This window comes from Apodemus sylvaticus, chromosome 22, assembly GCF_947179515.1.
Source record: "Apodemus sylvaticus chromosome 22, mApoSyl1.1, whole genome shotgun sequence".
NCBI lineage: Eukaryota > Metazoa > Chordata > Mammalia > Rodentia > Muridae > Apodemus > Apodemus sylvaticus.
In genome coordinates this window covers 21,620,400-21,637,124 of record NC_067493.1, presented here as the reverse complement: position 1 = coordinate 21,637,124, position 16,725 = coordinate 21,620,400, and the positions used below count along the sequence as shown (strand labels likewise).

General features: G+C 50.1%; 1 protein-coding gene across 3 annotated transcripts; it reads left to right on the top strand.

Moving 5' to 3' along the window:
• The first annotated feature begins 126 nt into the window (after positions 1-126).
• Cpsf4 (cleavage and polyadenylation specific factor 4) lies at positions 127-15,605 on the top strand. 3 transcript variants are annotated; one of them, XM_052167545.1, is made up of 8 exons: positions 127-358; positions 4,225-4,275; positions 6,725-6,877; positions 8,915-9,010; positions 9,491-9,584; positions 10,672-10,744; positions 12,180-12,350; positions 14,726-15,605. In XM_052167545.1, exons 1-8 carry the CDS (start codon positions 256-258, stop codon positions 14,792-14,794), a joined length of 810 nt encoding a protein of 269 aa, XP_052023505.1. In that variant the 5' UTR covers positions 127-255; the 3' UTR covers positions 14,795-15,605. The 3 variants fall into 3 exon arrangements, with proteins under 3 accessions (XP_052023505.1, XP_052023507.1, XP_052023506.1); XM_052167547.1 differs by having other exon boundaries at positions 128-358; positions 12,258-12,350; XM_052167546.1 differs by having other exon boundaries at positions 128-358; positions 12,255-12,350.
• Positions 15,606-16,725: the final 1,120 nt, after the last annotated feature.

Here is a 16,725-nt window from a genome sequence, read left to right as displayed (position 1 = left end):
GGAAAGAAACAGGCTATCGGCGATCGGCTAGCCAGGCCTGAAGGGGGTCGCAGGACTCTGAGCTCTATTGGCTTAGTCTGGACGGGGAAAAGGGGGCGGGCGCGGGCTCAGGCGCTCCCGGCATCCCTCGCGGGGCGGCGGCTGTGGCGGCGGCGGCGGCAAGCGAGAAGGGGGACAGGGAGAGTGGTAGTTTGAGGTGTGGAGAGCGGCTGAGAGACCTGAGGGGGAGCTGGGCCCGAGGCCGCCGCCGCCGCCATGCAGGAAATCATCGCCAGCGTGGATCACATCAAGTTCGACTTGGAGATCGCCGTGGAGCAGCAGCTCGGGGCGCAGCCGCTGCCCTTCCCCGGCATGGATAGTGAGTGCGGGGCCCGGCGGGTGGGCGACTCTGATTCTGACCAGAGGCTACCCCAGCCCTGGGACCCCGGACCCTCATCTCGCCTAGTTCCTTCGCTTCCCTCCTGGAACTTCCCGGTGTCACTTGAACTCGGGAGACCTTTCTTGGATCCTTGATCCCCGGGGACTGTTCCGTAGCACTCCTCGGGACAGCAGGACTGTGTCGGTTGTTCGCGTAATTCTTCAGGGAACGCGTGTTACCCTGAAGTGGAACTCCCTCCTCCCACCCTGCTCCACCTACAGCAAAGTTTTAGAATGTCTCCCTCTTAAGATGTCCCACCTCTTAAGAGTGCTTTTTTTCTACTTTGGTCAGAACTAGGCGTTAGAAAAGTGTGAGGGTCTCTCACTGTCGAGGACTCCAAGTAGACCCTCATATTCCAGGCTTGCTTGAGTCTAACTCCTGGGAAATCCTTTCTTGTCCCGGAATTGTCAGTTTTTCTCACTACCCCACTTCCAGGTCACCTGTCCCGACACAAGCCCACAGGGAACTTTTAGACCTTTGGATGGTTTTCCTATTCTGGTGGGATATATCTTCCATTCTGGGGAGCCGCTTTAATCCTGGCATAATTGGGTGGTTGTTGTTGTTTCGAGACAGGGTTTCTCTGTATAGCCCTCCCTGGCTGTCCTGGAACTCACTCTGTAGACCAGGCTGGCCTCGAACTCAGAGATCCCCTTGCCTCTGCCTCCCGAGTGCTGAGATTAAAGTCGTGTGCCACTACCGCCCGGCCATATGTCTACTCTTAAGCACTAGGCTTTTACTCGATTTGATTGCACTGCCTTGAGACCGTGGAACGTGTGTGTGGGTCAGCTCTTTAACCTCCACTGGACAAAATAGAGCCACAAACCTGTGGAGGCAAGTGTGCTCTTGAAGTGAAAATTTGGGTTTCTTTTAAAGAAACACAGAAATAGGAATATGTTTTTATTTTAATCTGGGGCTACTTCAGATTGCCCACAGCAGCCAACTATGATTTGCCTCGTGCTTTGGCAGGGGTGTGATACTGTCAGTGACAGATAGCTTTTGCGATTGTGTGACATTTGGAATTTGGAGGATTTAAGAGGGTTTATAGCTGGGTAGTGGTGGTGCACGCCTGTAATCTCAGCACTCTGGGAGGCAGAGGCAGGCGGATTTCTGAGGCCAGCCTGGTCTACAGAGTGAGTTCCAGGACAGCCAGGGAGGACTATACAGAGAAACCATGTCTCCAAAAAACCAAATCAACAAAACAAAACAGAACAAAACAAAAGAGGGTATATAAATGCTAGGGCCCCAAGAGTGCGGGTTGTTGGTTGGTGGAGGGTTGTTAAGTAGTTGTGCACAAAAAAGAAACAAGAAACTAGGAATAAATAAATAAATAAATAAGCCTGGCAGTGGTGGTGCTCGCCTTTGATCCCAGCACTTGGGAGGCAGAGGCAGGTGGATCTCTGAGTTCTTGGCCAGCCTGGTCTACAGAGTGAGTTCCCAGCCAGCCAGCAAAGATCAGACTTGCGCCCTAGTCAGCAGGAAGCAGTCTAACAATGATGGCACCCCCTTTCTCCCCTCTACCCTTTTTTTCCTCTCCTATCTAGTGTTAGGAAGTTGAAAGGGTGGAAGAAGAGGGGTGTAGAAGACAAAAGAACCCACAAAGTAGCCAAAGTCTCCCTTGGAGATCCAGGGATGCTCATAGCACAGGCACCTCTCAAGCTCAGTTCTAGACTGGGTGGGCGCCCTCGGCCCTCACTTCTGTTTGTGGTTGTGTTGGGTTTGTCATAGCCCAGCAAGGCCCCAGATCCTCCTGTGATGCTCTTTGAGAAGTGTAAATTCTGCCCTGAAGATGTGTTCTTATGCATCCTCCCAGTCCTGTGACTGGATTTCTGACTTTCAAGAAGGAAGCAAGACTAACTTCTAAATAGAAAGATCACAACTGTTCTTAGATTATGTTTCTTTGTTTTGCTTTGCTTTGCTTTTGAGACCACTTCAGGTAGTCTAGGCTGGCTGGGAGTTGCTTATGTAGCCAAGGATGCTTCAATTCCTGACTCTCCTTTTCTCTGCTTTCCAAGTGCCAAAATGACTTACACCTCCATTTCCAATTCATGTAGTGCTAGTGACTGAACCCAGAGCTTTGTGAATGCGTGTTGGACAGACTCTAACTTGACACAAGCTAGAGTCATCAGAGAGGAAGGAGCCTCCCTTGAGGAAATGCCTCCCTGAGATCCAACTGTAAGGCCTTTTCTCAATTAGTGACCAAGGGGGGAGGGCCCAGCCCACTGTGGGTGGTACTATCCCTGGGCTGGTAGTCCTGGGTTCTATAAGAAAGCAGACTGGACAAGCCAGGAAGCAGCGCCCTTCATGGCCTCTGCATTAGCTCCTGCCTCCAGGTTCCTGCCCTGTTTGAGTTCCTGCCTTGACTTTCTTTGGAGATGAACAGCAATGTGGAAGTGTAAGCTGAATAAATACTTCCCTCCCCATTTTTTTGATCATGGTGTTTTGTTGCAGGAAATATAACCCTAACTAAGACACTTGTCAAGTACTCTACCAACTGAGCTACATCTCTAGTCTTTGTTTTACTTATTTTTGTTTGTTTGTTTGTTTTTGTGTTTTGAGACAGTCTGGCTATATAACCACAGCTGGCCCAGAATATACCAAGTAACTTTTCTTGAACTTGACATCTTCCTGCCTCAGTTTCCTTCTCCCAGGTACTGGGATCACCAGTGTCCACCATCACACCCAACAACATCTTTGCATTCTATCATTTTAACTCTGGTCTGGCAAAACCTACCTGCTTCAGCGAAGCCACTGAATCTCTTGGAAGTTAGCAAGAGGAAGTACATGAGCAGGTTTAAGAAATGTCATTTCAGCCACTCAGCGATGGTGCCGCCTGTAATCCCAGCACTCGGGAGCGAGGGGCAGGCAGATCTCTGAAACTGAGGCCAGGCTGGTCTACAAATCAAGTCCTAGGATTGCCAGGGCTATTGCACAGAGAAACCCTGTCTCTGGGAAAAAGAAAAAGAAAGAAAAAAGGGGGAAAAAGACAGAAAGGAACGCCATCTTTGGTTTTTGTGTTTTAAGTTTACTGTTTTCTGAAAATGCACGCTGATGAATCAGTGAAAACTGTTTATGAATCCAAGATTTGTTCTACAATCATGGCTGGTGAGTTTCTGGACTCACTGACTGCTGCCACATTCTGAGAGTAGATTTACTGCCCTTGCAGAGTAGGCTGAACTTGGCGGGGTAAATGTCCTGCTCCTTTATAATTCCATGTTGACCTTGCATATTAAGGGCTGGCCTGCTTGATCGTCCATTAGATCCTTCCACTAGGTGAATGGCTACAGAGGCACCTGTCTGCTCTGGAATCTTGCCTGCTCAGAGGCCTCATCTAGTGATTGTTATTTCCTGTGAGACCATTCATTCCTTCTCTCTGTCTCATACTAATATACCTGTAAATTAAGCCCCATGGGAGGTCTGAGCTGGGGGTAATTATTTCTCTGATGTTGTGTTCCTTCTTGCTCTCTCCACCCCTTCTTAAATGTCTCGAAAGCTTGGCTTCCAGGAGGTTCTCAGATGTTTAGTCCCACAATACCATCACAGTTAACAGTTTCACTGAAACAAGTGGCTTTTGCCTTGAGACGGGGTTTCATTGTGTTGCCCTAGCTGGCCTGGAACTAAATATGTAGACCTGGCTAGCCTAGAACTCAGGTCTGCTTATGTCTGCCTCTTGAGTACTGGGATATACCATCATGCCAGGCATGGACCTTGTGTTTTTTGCCAGCTCACTACATCCTAGATTAAAGGTCAGAAGAGTCTACTCCGTTGGGACCTAGTTTTGGTTGATAACTGCTTCTTTCCTTTTACAGAGTCGGGGGCTGCTGTCTGTGAATTCTTTTTGAAAGCTGCCTGTGGCAAAGGTAAGAGACCCTTGACTTCCTCACATCCTTTCTGGGGTATCCTGTGCTGTTTGTATTTTGATGTTAATTTTGTTTCTTTAAAAGAGATTATTTTTGATGAGCAGTCTATCAGTCTATCTAGGTGATTTTATGTGAGGTTTTTCTGTGTTTTAATTAGTTAATAAAGGTTAGAGCCTGTGATTGGGCAGTGGAGGGGAAAGGTGGGACTGGAGGTTTGAGAGTGAGGGCCGGTAGAGAGGAGAAGAGGACGAGAAGGGAAGGGGAGAGGACTGAAGGAGAGGAGGGAGCCATGATGGAGCAGAACCGTGTGGCCAAGAGAAACAACAAGTAACAAAGGTCTTATACCTGGGGACTAAGGTAGTATGGTGTTAGGTCTGCCCAGTGTATGCTGATAGCTTATAATTACAATAACTGGCTTGTGTGGTTTTTCCATGGGCTTATTGGGGTTGGAAATTCCAGCTACCCTGTGCCCCTACTTGGCCCTCTAGCAGATTTACAGGCCACTAGGTATCTGCTTGTATCCCCTTCAGTTTTATGTTCCTAAGCGAAGCAGTGGCTTAGCTAGGCCGAGAGGAGGATGGACTATGGTACCCACAGCCTAAATAAGACAGAGGCTGCCTAGCTAAAGGTCGCCATCTTTTGTTACTTTTCCGTCCCGTGTAGAGGGGGCACAAAGGCTTTCAGGAACTCTCATGGTCCCAGAATTACACGTAGCCATGCCCAGTGTCTGAATACAGACTTGTTTGTTTGTTTTAATTTCAGCGTATTCAAGCTCACTGTTCCTCAGTGGCTTCCTAGTCAACGCCTAGCCAGCTCTTTCTTCTGTGGCCTTGCTAAGACAAACCAGGCCTCAACAGAGCCCGTGTGAGCCTAGTTATCCACTGACTCATAGGCATTTGTGGGCAGAACCTTGTGCATCAGAAGCTTCAGTAGGGAGCACAGACCCAGAGCAGGGGTGCTCTGAATGGATGGACTAGTCCAGTGAGTTTGGCCTTGCAGTTACTTGCTGAAGCAGTAGACCTTGAAGGTGGACAACAGCTTGACTTCATGGTTTCTGGTCAGGACATCATTCCCTCTTTGGGTCCTGGTCTCCTTCCTGAGTTTGCTCAGCTAATTCTGCCTTTTCACTGTTAGGAAATTACACAGATAGTAGCAGGCTGGGCCCTGTTGGATTTTATTTTTTCTCAAAGTTTAATAAAAATGTCCTAGGCTTCTTTTTAGTCCGTCTTCTAAATCTTCTATTAGCGAGACTAAGAATCCCAAAAGGGAACCCCAGTTTCCCAGGTAATACGTGCTATACACCATGGGCCTCCTGAAATTCCACCAGGAATGTGACCTCGCTCTTAATTCCAGGCACTCTAGCTGCCCCCAGCTGGGAGCCATGCACGTGTGCTGACCAATTACAACCATAAAGTGTAGGTCCTCCGCCGCACTGCTGCTAGCTCACATGCTTAGCAGCCACTTGAGCCTGGTGGCTGCTGGACTGGACTGTGACGATGCAGAGCATTTCTCTTTCTCTCCATTGTGGCCAAAAATCCCACTGGGCAGGGCTGGTCCCATCTTCATTAGCCGCAGACGTGGTCTCAGTAGCCCTTCCAGCGTGGCTGGCCTCCTGCACATTTGCAGAGGGTGGCTCTCACCCATCTGGGTGGAGACAGTCCCTGCTGCGGACACTGCTCTACAGTAGTAAAGCTGATTGGCATCTCGAGGCTGCAGAGCACTCTGAATGGGATCCCGGATTCTGCTAACGGCCCTCTTTACCCTGAAAAGCTTGCTCTTTGGCCGTCCCTCCACTTTTTTATTTGTAGTACCCATGGACCACTAGGACTGTTTTGTTTGTTTAAGGAACCCATTCACCCCCCGCCCAGGCTTATTATGTATCTGCCTTAATACTAATGTCTGTGAGACTGTGACGTGATACTTCAGTGTTCTGTTGTTCTGAGACAAGGCCTTGCTGACTCACTATACAGACCAGAATGGCTTTAAACTCACAGAGATCCACTGCCTTCATCTCTTAGGTTCTGGGATTAAAAGTGTGTGCCACCATCATACCCAGCAGTTCTAGTTGTGTTTTTCCAAGATACTTTAAACTTGAATACATGGCTATTAAATTTAAAATAAGGCTACAGAGATGGCTCAGTAGTTAAAAGTTGCTTTTCCAAAAGACCCAAGTTCAATTCCCAGCACCCACATAGCAATTCATAACCATCTGTAACTATAGTTTCAGGGGATTTGACACATACCCCTCCCCTTTTCTGGCCTTTGCCAACACTGTAGGCACATGTAGTACACTAACAGGCAAAACATTTGTTTGCTGGTATTCTACCTAGATCTCTATTGCCTTCTCCAGAGACAGCTCTGCTGGTTTGGGGTGGTTCAGAGAAGAGTAGCTCTCCAGCTTCTCCAAGGTCCATTTCCGCCTGAGCCTGTACTTTCACTCTTCTGACAGGGGGCATGTGCCCATTCCGCCACATTAGTGGTGAGAAGACAGTTGTGTGCAAACACTGGCTGAGAGGATTGTGCAAGAAGGGGGACCAGTGCGAGTTCCTGCACGAATATGACATGACCAAGATGCCCGAGTGCTACTTCTACTCCAAGTTCGGTAAGGCACGTGGAATCCTGGGAGCTTTGCTAAGAGCCAAGCCCCAGGGGCCCAGGTGGCTGCTCAGTGGCCGCTGCATCTCTGTTGCGCCTAGCAACCTGAGCTGGTTCTTCAGGAAGGGGGTGCTACCATTCTCTGTAATAACTTCATGTCCTTGTGGCACTTCAGGGTTTGGAGCACTTGGGGACATTGAGTGAGCAGTCCCAGTAAGCAAGCAAGAAGCTGGCTGGAAACTCACTGCTCGTGGCAGCCTGCCCCCTGAAACGCACATCTCCTGGCATAACTGCTGTTCTCCCCAGCCTAAAGTTTCTACCATCTCTTTGGGAACGTGACCTTAGACAAGAGCATGGCTATCCCAACAGTTCTCAGCATAGTAGCGCTGACTGTCTTCTGGCAGAAGTGAAGCTAAACTTCCCATGAAATTAAGATTGCTTTGAGTGCTTATTAGAGATCAAGAGGCTAGCTGGGGTGGCCAGAGTGGAGCAGCGGGCAGAGAGGAGCCAGTACACAACTTAGCTCCCAGGGACCTGCTCCGGCCTGTCAATAGCGGTGTATCCAGAAGTTCTGATGTCAGCCCATGGGCTTCTGAGTTTCTAGGCCTTATGCACTACCAAAAAGAGGGTCAGAAGGCCTCCAGAGGCTATGCGGTGAGCCAAGTTTCCCAGCACTAGACTTTAGTATCATGCGGTTTTGGTGCTTTTGAGTCTGGGTCTTGCATTATACCCTACACTGGTCTGTAACTGACAGTGCAGATCTAGGTTGTCACTCAGTCTCCCAAGTGCTGGGCTAACAGGTGAGCCTCACCATGCTTGGCTTTGACTGCTGATTCCTCAGGTTCGTTTCTTTTTTTTCTTTTCTTTTCTTTTTTTTTTTTAAGATGTGTATTATTGATGATAATGCTCCTTGTTTTTTGGTTTGTTTTGTTTGAGTTTTTTAAGCAGTATAAGCTGAGGGGTAAACACACAGAGACAGAAATGGGATACAGGCTTCCTTCTCAAGCTTGTCCCATCTACCACATCCATACCATTACCATCTCCCACCTTGTCACAAAGCAGCATGGACGGGGCCAGTCTGTCTTGGGTTGCCCCTCTTTTATGCTGATAGCCACAGTCCAGGCATGCTCCCTGTCTCTGGCCGCTTGACTTGCCCGTGCGTTGTAGAGCAGTCTGCCTCGTGTAGCTGCACAGCTGCTGACAGACGGGCCTCACACTTGTGTTGAAGATCCTCTCCCTCCGGGTCTTAAAAGGACAGGCCTTTCCTTGCCTGCCAGAGTTTTGCCGCAGTGGCTCAGACTCAAGTATTTGGTAAACTAGGGGGAGAACAGGGAGTTGGTTATGGAAAGTACTGTGAAAGAAGTGAATAGAAGTAATACACACCTCAGAATTGGCTTGAGCAAAGTGATCTGAGAAGGTCCCAGAGGGAAATCCCGAGCTGGAGGCTAAGAAAGGGCCAGTGGAGACTGAGGATTTATCTTGGGCAGCAGGGAGGAAGCCATTGTGGCTAGGTGAGGAGCACTGGGCCTTTAAGCAAGAGGGCTGGGCATTCCTCTGCGCTGTATATGGAATGCATTAGCTCTGATTGCAGAGCGCAGCCTAGAGGTGCATCCTCATGTTGGTCCAGCCAGCCTGATGTCCTGAGAGGTACTGGTGAACACCTTATCATCAGCAAGGCCACAGTATAGACCTAGCCTTGAACTCCCATATAGTACACCCAATATTTCTCAGGTTAGAGTTCTTCAGACCTTCTGTGTCACAGCACATAGGTGTGAAGAGTTGGCAGAATAGTGATTTCCTGGTCTCAATAGATGCACTTAAAATATCTAGTCTCACACTACTTGGGATGTTCAGGCCAAGCCGAACTAGTACCCTCCCAGTGGCAGTGATGAATATGAAGGCAGGACTTGTCACAGCCCCACAGACTTTGCCCTTACTATTGCATGAGCTAGCTTGTCCTGGACACTAGAACCACCTGATCCCTTTGGTCTGGGAGACAGTCCCAGCATGGTTCCGTGAGGCCATATGTTCACATTTCCTGCAGGGGAATGCAGCAATAAGGAGTGCCCTTTCCTGCACATCGACCCTGAATCCAAGATCAAGGACTGCCCTTGGTATGACCGCGGCTTCTGTAAGCATGGTAGGTGACACCAAGCCTCGGGCTCACCTGATCCCAGTACTAGATCCTCTTGGGGCATCACTCCCCTGCCCTACCTGGCTCAGCAAAACCTGTGGCCAGTGAGGTTTTAGATTTACTGTTTTCCTTATGACAGGGTTGCACTGTATAGCCCAAGCTGGTTTTAAACTCAGTTCTCTTTGTTAGTCTCCTATGTACTGTGATCACAGGTGGGCACTACCATACCCCGCTGTAGGGCATTTTCCTACCTTCCCTAAAGTCTCCCAACAAAGCTGTGATAGCGTGTTCCTTCTTATATGTCTGATGAGTTCAGCATGGGGAGTGTAGCACACTGTCCTCTGTGAATAAGACACGAAGCCAGCCTTTGAAGCCACACTCTGGCTCTGTACTTCAAGCAGTCTGAGCAAGGCTGGCTGTGATGGGACACTTAGGCATCTCCTCACTGAAAGGCTGTATGAACAACCTGAATGCTGGGCTTTGCAGGTCCCCTGTGTAGGCATCGGCACACCCGGAGAGTCATTTGTGTGAACTACCTTGTTGGATTCTGCCCTGAGGGACCATCATGTAAATTCATGCAGTGAGTATCCTGGGTACCAGCCCTGCTGCTGCCCTCTGGGTGGTTCCTAGATGCAGCTGGGCTTGATGGCATCTGCCCTATGGTCTGGGTAGACTAAGAGGTGGGAAGCAGCTACTGCTATATCTGCTGCTGCTGCTGCTGCTGCTGCTGCTGCTGCTGCTAATTCTGCTTCTAGAGCCCTTCTGCCTAGCCCAGCATTTAGCTTCTGTGAGCTGTGGGCCACTGGGGAATCTGCAGGGCTACTGGTAGATGCTCTGGGCCCTGTGTACTAAATAGCGCTCATATAGTAGCCTTGCAAGCCACTTAGGGAATTACGGATTCACTGTGTTGGCCTGAGCTTGGTGTTCCATATACAGTATTACTTGGATAGAAGGCAGGTGGAAGAAAAAGTGATCATTTCCCATATACAAACCCCTAGGTTCAGGGCTCTATCATTGCTGTTGGTAGCTAATGGTGCCTGGTCAAGTGCAAAGCCATTTGGACCTCTGGATCTGGGTTCTTCTTGTCCCACAGGATTAGCATCCTTCTCCTAGGTCCATAATATTGACCTTGAGAGTCAAAGGCACGTGTGTCACGTAGTAGTTGTGGTACTGGGCTTCTGTCTAAAGTGACACAGGGACTGTAGAGAGCCTTCCTGTCCACTGCTGGTTTGGCCACCTTACCCAGCCTGCGGCAGTTGTCAAGTTTGCCTGGTCTGTCGTGTGGTCCCTGCCTACTGAGGGCAAGTAGCCACCTGCTTTTTCCCAGATGAAACCCGAGGGACTTGCATCTCTCCCTCCAGGGACACCTGCTTGCAGGTGAGCATGCCACTGCGTGCTTCCTTCTGTGCATCGTGAGGAGGTTGGATACTCTTCTAGACTGCGTGGGGCTTTTATACATGTGTCCTCTCCTGCACAGCACAAGGACCAGAACAGCCATTCTTTTAGAACAGTGCTTGCCCAAGGGCTCCACCATCAATTTTTTGTGCCAGTGCTGCCCTGTGTCCCAGAGTTTGGATTGCTTTTGTTTTGCTCAGAGGAGAAGAGTGGTTTTTCTAAACACTACCTGGCCCTAACTCCTCTCATGCCCTATCGTCCCTTTTGTCCAGCCCTCGATTTGAACTGCCCATGGGAACCACCGAGCAACCCCCACTACCACAGCAGACACAGCCTCCAACAAAGGTATTGTACCCTGCTGCCTCCCTGGTGACACTGGCCTGCAGAGATGGCCTCATTACCCACTCTGTGAGAGGTCTATTGTAGACTCCACCTGGGGGCCTTGTGAGGAGGGCAAAGGGGGAGGCAGGATAGGGGGGCTGTGCCCTCTTATTCCAACAGAAAAATCAGGGCAAAGCAGTTTTCTTGTTTTAGAGGTCAAGGGTTGTGAGCCCCAGAGCAGGTGGAGATGGGTCCATGTAGCAGAATTACTGAAGCCTGGGGCTGTGCAGTTGTGGCTCAGTAGGAGCTGGGAGCAAGAGCAGGGGGCTGGGCCAGCATTGGCTGCTCTCGCTTCTGAGTCAGAACCTTCCCTCTACAAAGGAGGAATCCTGGCCTCCCAGGGGAGGGTTTACCCAGGGGACACTGCCAAGCAGTGGCAGACATGGGCGCCGATTTCTGGCAAGTGCTGGCATGGCTCCGCTCCAGCGGGGCTTATCCTGTCCCAAACAGGAATAAAGGACTGTCCAGACCCACAGTGCAGGCAGTCTGACCCCTAAGCACAAGGAAAGGGACAAATGGACAAATGGGATGGACAGTAGTGCTCGAACCAGAGCACCCTGGGCTTACAAATGGGATGGTGCATTGGGCCAGAGGAAGGTCTGGCCTGCGTGACAGGCAGGGCCTTCAGCGGGTCTGCATAAGCTAACCGCCCTCTGAAACCTCACTCTGCCTGACTGGCTTTTAAGTCAGGCACCATGTCCCCTTTTAGTCCTTCCCAGTGCCAGAGCCTGAAGGGCTTGTAGAGATCCCTACCCTCAGGCTGCATCAAGCAAATCAGACTTCCTGAAGAAAGCCAGACGGTCACTGGCATAGGTACAGCTGATAGCCTCGGGGTCCCTAGCTCTAGCCTCATATTTCATGGGTCAGAGCCAAGATCCCATCTGGTTGGAGGTGGACTTGTTCTGGAATCCTTACCTAAGAGCCCCACTCCCCTTTCCATGTGACTCCTAGAGGAGGGCCCTCTCAGCCCCTAGACTGCAGGCCAGCATATCAGGCTCCAACTGTTTTTCTGTGACTGTTGCTCGCCGTGTAGGCTGCTAAACATCTGGCTGAACCAAGCGTTCATCCTGACCTGAAGCTAGAACCTCAGAAACAAAAGTAAGGCCTGATCATGCCCTCACCCCACTGCCCAGAGACTTCCTCTTGTCTCTTCCATGTTTTCTTTTCTACTTTTAGTTTTCGTTTTTGTGTGTCTGCATGGTGTTTTTCGAACAGCAGCTCCTGCCATCATCACCAGAACTTTGTTTTCGGCCCACTTTCCTGGGGCAGGCCATTGCGGAAGCCCTCTTCCTGCTGGTTCTGCAGGAGAGGCCCCGTCCTCTTTTTTTTTCCTGTCCCCATTGGTAGTCCACGTGCACGTGTTTTCCGCAGTAAAACCGTGTTGTGTAACTCTTTCCAGCAAAGTAACAATCCGCCATTACAAAGGTCGTCCTCCCTGATCCAGTTAACGAGTCAGACCTCTTCTCCCAATCAGCAGAGAGCCCCGCAGGTCATTGGGGTCATGCAGAGTCAAAACAGCAGTGCAGGCAACCGGGGACCCCGGCCGCTGGAGCAAGTCACTTGCTACAAGGTGAGCCCCAGGGGTGGGGTGGGGTGGGGCAACGGGGAAGGGCTGGGTCTTCAGTCAGTGGCCACTCACTCCACAGGTGTGTGGTAGTTTTTGGACAGTAAGAACGTTTTTTTTTTGTTATTGCTGATTTGCAGAGTAAAGGCAGGCCACTGTGGTGGCCTGGTCACCATCCTTCCTGTACTGCCAAGACGGCGTGGAGGAAGGCGCATGTGCTATTAATGAGCACATTGTGCTTTGAAACGAGAATTTCCAAAAAGGGTGGAGTAATGCTTAAAACAGCTACGTGTGCATCCCAAAGGAACAGGACAGTCCTAGGGGCAGTGCTCGCAGGAATTGGATTAGGAACACAACCCAGCCCATACAAGGAGACTCAGTGAGAGCCTCACGAGAATTTGGAGTTGCTGGGTAGCACTTACATGAGTTTGGGCTTATGTTTGTATCTTTGATGAAAAAAGATTCAAACTGAAAAGTTGAAAACTGAAGCTGAAAAGTTCAAAGCTTAAGGGTGTGTCACTGCCGTCTGACAGGGGCAGCCCCCTCATACTTTGAGGAATGCACTGGTGATTAAAATCACAAAACATGTTGGCAAGTGTCCTACATGGTAAATTCAGACACAGAGGCAGCTCAGGGGAGAGATGATTGTTGTGTAATCCTGAGGACCAGAGTTTAGATCCCTAGCACCTATATAAAGGCTAAGTGGGTGTGGCCCAGATCATTAGTAGAGACTAGATCCCTGGAGCTAGGTAAGCCAATCATTGAGACCCTTCCTTCAGTAGAGAGAAGAAAGACTATGCCACTTTGGTACTTCTGTGTACGGACAATCAAATAAGCATGTGCGCATGCACGCGCAGGCACACACACACACACACACACACACACACACACACACACGAACAGAAAAAGCACTAGAGGGAAACCTACACAAGCATGCACATGGACTCCTAGAGTGAGCTTAATTCATATACCTTCTTTCTTTGTAGTGTCGTAGGCTCACTCCCTGGTTGTGCATTGCCAGAGGTGTGCAGCCTTGCTTTCTGTTTAATGACCAAGCTCTACAACAGTGCATGAAAGTCTGATCTTTCTCAGTGGCTACATAACCACAGCTTATTTCACCAGAGCTGTTAAAAGACTATTTATGGCTTTGTTCTTAACAATAGTTTTAAAGTCTTGCCTGATATCTACTGGCATCTACTTTTTGCTAGTGGTTCTGAGCTATAAGATGTTTGCATACTTTGTAAGGCATGGCCTAAGGCAATGCCACCACAACCAGGCATTCTTTGAGAAACCCTGCTCTATTCCAGAGAAGTTTGTATCCCTGGGGGAAGGGAAGGCAATTGCTTAAAGAAAACTCAAGGTAAAAATATGTGTGGATTCAGGTACCATAGGACATGAGGGATGTGTGGAGCTTGGGAGGCGGAGCTTCCCTGGTAACTTCAGAGATGGCATCCTAAAGCAGCTGTCACCTTGCCCCCCTCTAGCACAATGCAGAGTGCCTCTTTTATGATGCACACACTCCGCCTTGAGACTTTAACAAGTATATGATATGTGCCCAGTCCTGGAAGTAGGGCTTCCTGGTTCATTCTGGTGGTCACATAGCCCAAGGGCTCACTGGTTGCTATGGAGACCACTTATCTAAACACCTAGTCACATCTGAGTTGGGAGCCAGAGGCAGGCAACCCAGATCTGGCTCAGGTCAGCCAGAGCTACTGTGAGACCCTCTAGGGGGAAGGAGGAAGAAGCCGGGTGGGAGGGCACACTGAATACTGACAGAATGCCACCATGGAAAGGACAGAGTTGACATGGGCACAGTTTGCATTGAGTTGTAGCCCCCTGCAACCCCCTGTCCATTTACTCAGTGCTAGACTAAGGCTGCTCAGGTACTGTGGAGTTAGGATCAGTAACGGCTATCAGGTGACAGTGGCAGCTCTACCTCTCCAGGCTGAAAGATTATCAGATTGCTCTGCCCTGAGATCAAAGGTTGCCCTCAGATAGCTTTGAAATGTGTGCAAGATCCAGGAGGAAGCTTCAGGCATAGCTCACCCTCAGTGTTCTCAGCAAGGGCTCCCTGAGCTGGGGCAGGAGCCTGGTGGCTTCTGTCCGGTTGGTCCCTCCTGTCTTCTCTAGGAACCCCAGACATTGGCTCAGAGGTAAGGTGACTGTCCTGCCCTGTGGAGGGACAGGTGGGGGAGCTCGTGGTGCTGTGGAAGGAAGTCCCTGTTGGGCAGGCCTGGGCCCAGTGCCGGTGTGGTGGTGCTGGGGAGCAGCTCCATGTCGGCCTCTTCTGAGCATCTCACAGGCTGGTACTTGGCGGGCACTGCTTTAGTTCACATCACAACTCTCATGCTCTTTCCCATTCCTTCCCCTCCTGTTCCCAGTGTGGTGAAAAAGGACACTACGCCAACAGATGCACCAAAGGGCATTTGGCCTTTCTCAGTGGACAGTGACAGCAGCAACAGCAGCAGCAGCTGGAATCACTGTGGAGCAGCCTGAGGACCCTGCTGTTGGGAGCATGCACTTAGCTGCTGACTGTAGGACTGGCGGGACTCTGGCTGCAGCTGCAGGCATACCTGTCAGGGCTCGCTTTGAGGGGCCATGTCTGTCCTTTCATTTTGCCTTTTTTTTTTTTTTTAAAGGACCATGTGCTTCAGTTGTGTCCCCTGAGCCAGAGTTTGCCTGGACATCAGTGCCTAGTTTTTTTATCTTTATTTTTTATTTCTTTGGACTCCCCGCACATTGCCCTGTTGGGGAGAGGAGCTGGGAAGGGCTGTGCTTGGTCCGAGTGGGAGAGCTGGCGGTTCCCCTCAGGGCCTCATTTAAACACCAGCACCTAAAGAGGATGGGCGGATCATGTGGGGCTGCGGCCAGGTCAGCCTGCTTTCCCTTGTCCTGCTGACATCTGAAGCTGTGCCTGTGAATGTGATCTGAACACAGAGCCCTTCCTGACAGACCGCAGCACCCACTGCCCGGCCCGGCCCAGCCCCCCAGGCTGGGCTGCTTCTCTGGGCTTGCTTGCTTGTGCAGCACCTTCAGCCAGTGCTGCAGACCACCCTGGAATAGCCGACCCAGTTGATCTGCGCCTACCTCCTGCCAAGCAAGCTCTGTGCTGTCGCTCAGACACCTGTGGCATGCAGAGGCTGCCCATCCTTGAGCCTAGAAAATGTGAATCCATCACCTGCAACCTGCTGGGCGAGTGGGCCTATCCAGTTCAGTTATAAGAATACTTTCTATGAAGTTGATTAAAAAGCTTGTTTTTTAGCCTGTGTTTCATTACATGAGACTCCCGAGGAACTGCTCCTTTTGGCAGATACCAATCTCGCAACAAGAAGTGACTGCTGCTAGGAAGGGCCTTTGCATCCTATCTCATGTTGGGTTTGATGATACCTAGTCGTCAAACTAGGTTGGAGCCAGGTCAGGCTCTAACCCCTGTTCATATAGGTTCATGCAGTGAGTATCCTCCATTCCTCTCCTGTAGTATGAACATTTTTAATAAATGCTGGCACAGGGTTACTTCCCACCTTAGACCACTTATGTTCCTGAGTGACAGACACACACACACACTCACACACTCCATGGCCTTTATATTTAACATGCCTTAAGCAGCAGACAGTAGGGCAGCTGCCTAACTCCATGCTATAAGAATCGACTTTCTGTCCATAACCCCATTATTACTAATTCAGTGTCCATCTGGACTGCTCTTGACCCAGCTGAGCAGCCCTGGGCTGCTGCGTTCTCTTGGCTGTTCTGGTTATCCCCCTGTACTCTCCTAAGGCGTGGTGGCCCTCTTAGCCTATGTCTCTTCTCCCCAGCTATTAGCTGTTGGCATCTTCATTTATCAATCAGAACCAACTGGGGCAGGGTCCTTCAGTGTCTTAGTGCCAACATTTTTAGGGACCCAAAGCAACACTATAAGACAAGCAGCATGAGGCCAACCCCACTACAGTCCCATAAGCGACTGGTAGCTTGGCCTTAAATCGTAAGTCAGGAATGGAGAGTGCTGCAGGTCAGCCATGAGCTTGCTTCAGGCAGCGCAGCACCTCTTACTACCCACCCACTAGGTGGTAGCTCTAGCCATTCTACCAGTTGCTATGGTGGACCTCCTGCCAACCCCAAATCCTCTGCCTTGTTAAAATGTCCAGGACTGGGCTGGAGTGGTGGCTTAGTAGTTAGGCACACTGGCTGCTTTTCCAGGGCCCTTAGTTTGATTCCTAGTACCCGTAACCATCCACAGCTCTAGTTCCAGGGTTCTGGCCTCTGTAGTACCAAGGACACGTGATGCAAATACCCATATACATTTGTTGTTGTTGTTGTTGTTTGAGACAGGGTTTCTCTGTGTAGCCCTGGCTGTCCTGGAACTCACTCTGTAGACCACCAGGCT

Excerpts from the sequence above, each read along its gene's own strand:
- Cpsf4 (XM_052167545.1), top strand. The coding sequence starts at position 256 with ATGCAGGAAATCATCGCCAGCGTGGATCACATCAAGTTCGACTTGGAG. Across the intron at positions 9,011-9,490 it reads CCGCGGCTTCTGTAAGCATG|GTCCCCTGTGTAGGCATCGG; the intron begins GTAGGTGACACC and ends TGGGCTTTGCAG. Across the intron at positions 12,351-14,725 it reads AGCAAGTCACTTGCTACAAG|TGTGGTGAAAAAGGACACTA; the intron begins GTGAGCCCCAGG and ends TCCTGTTCCCAG.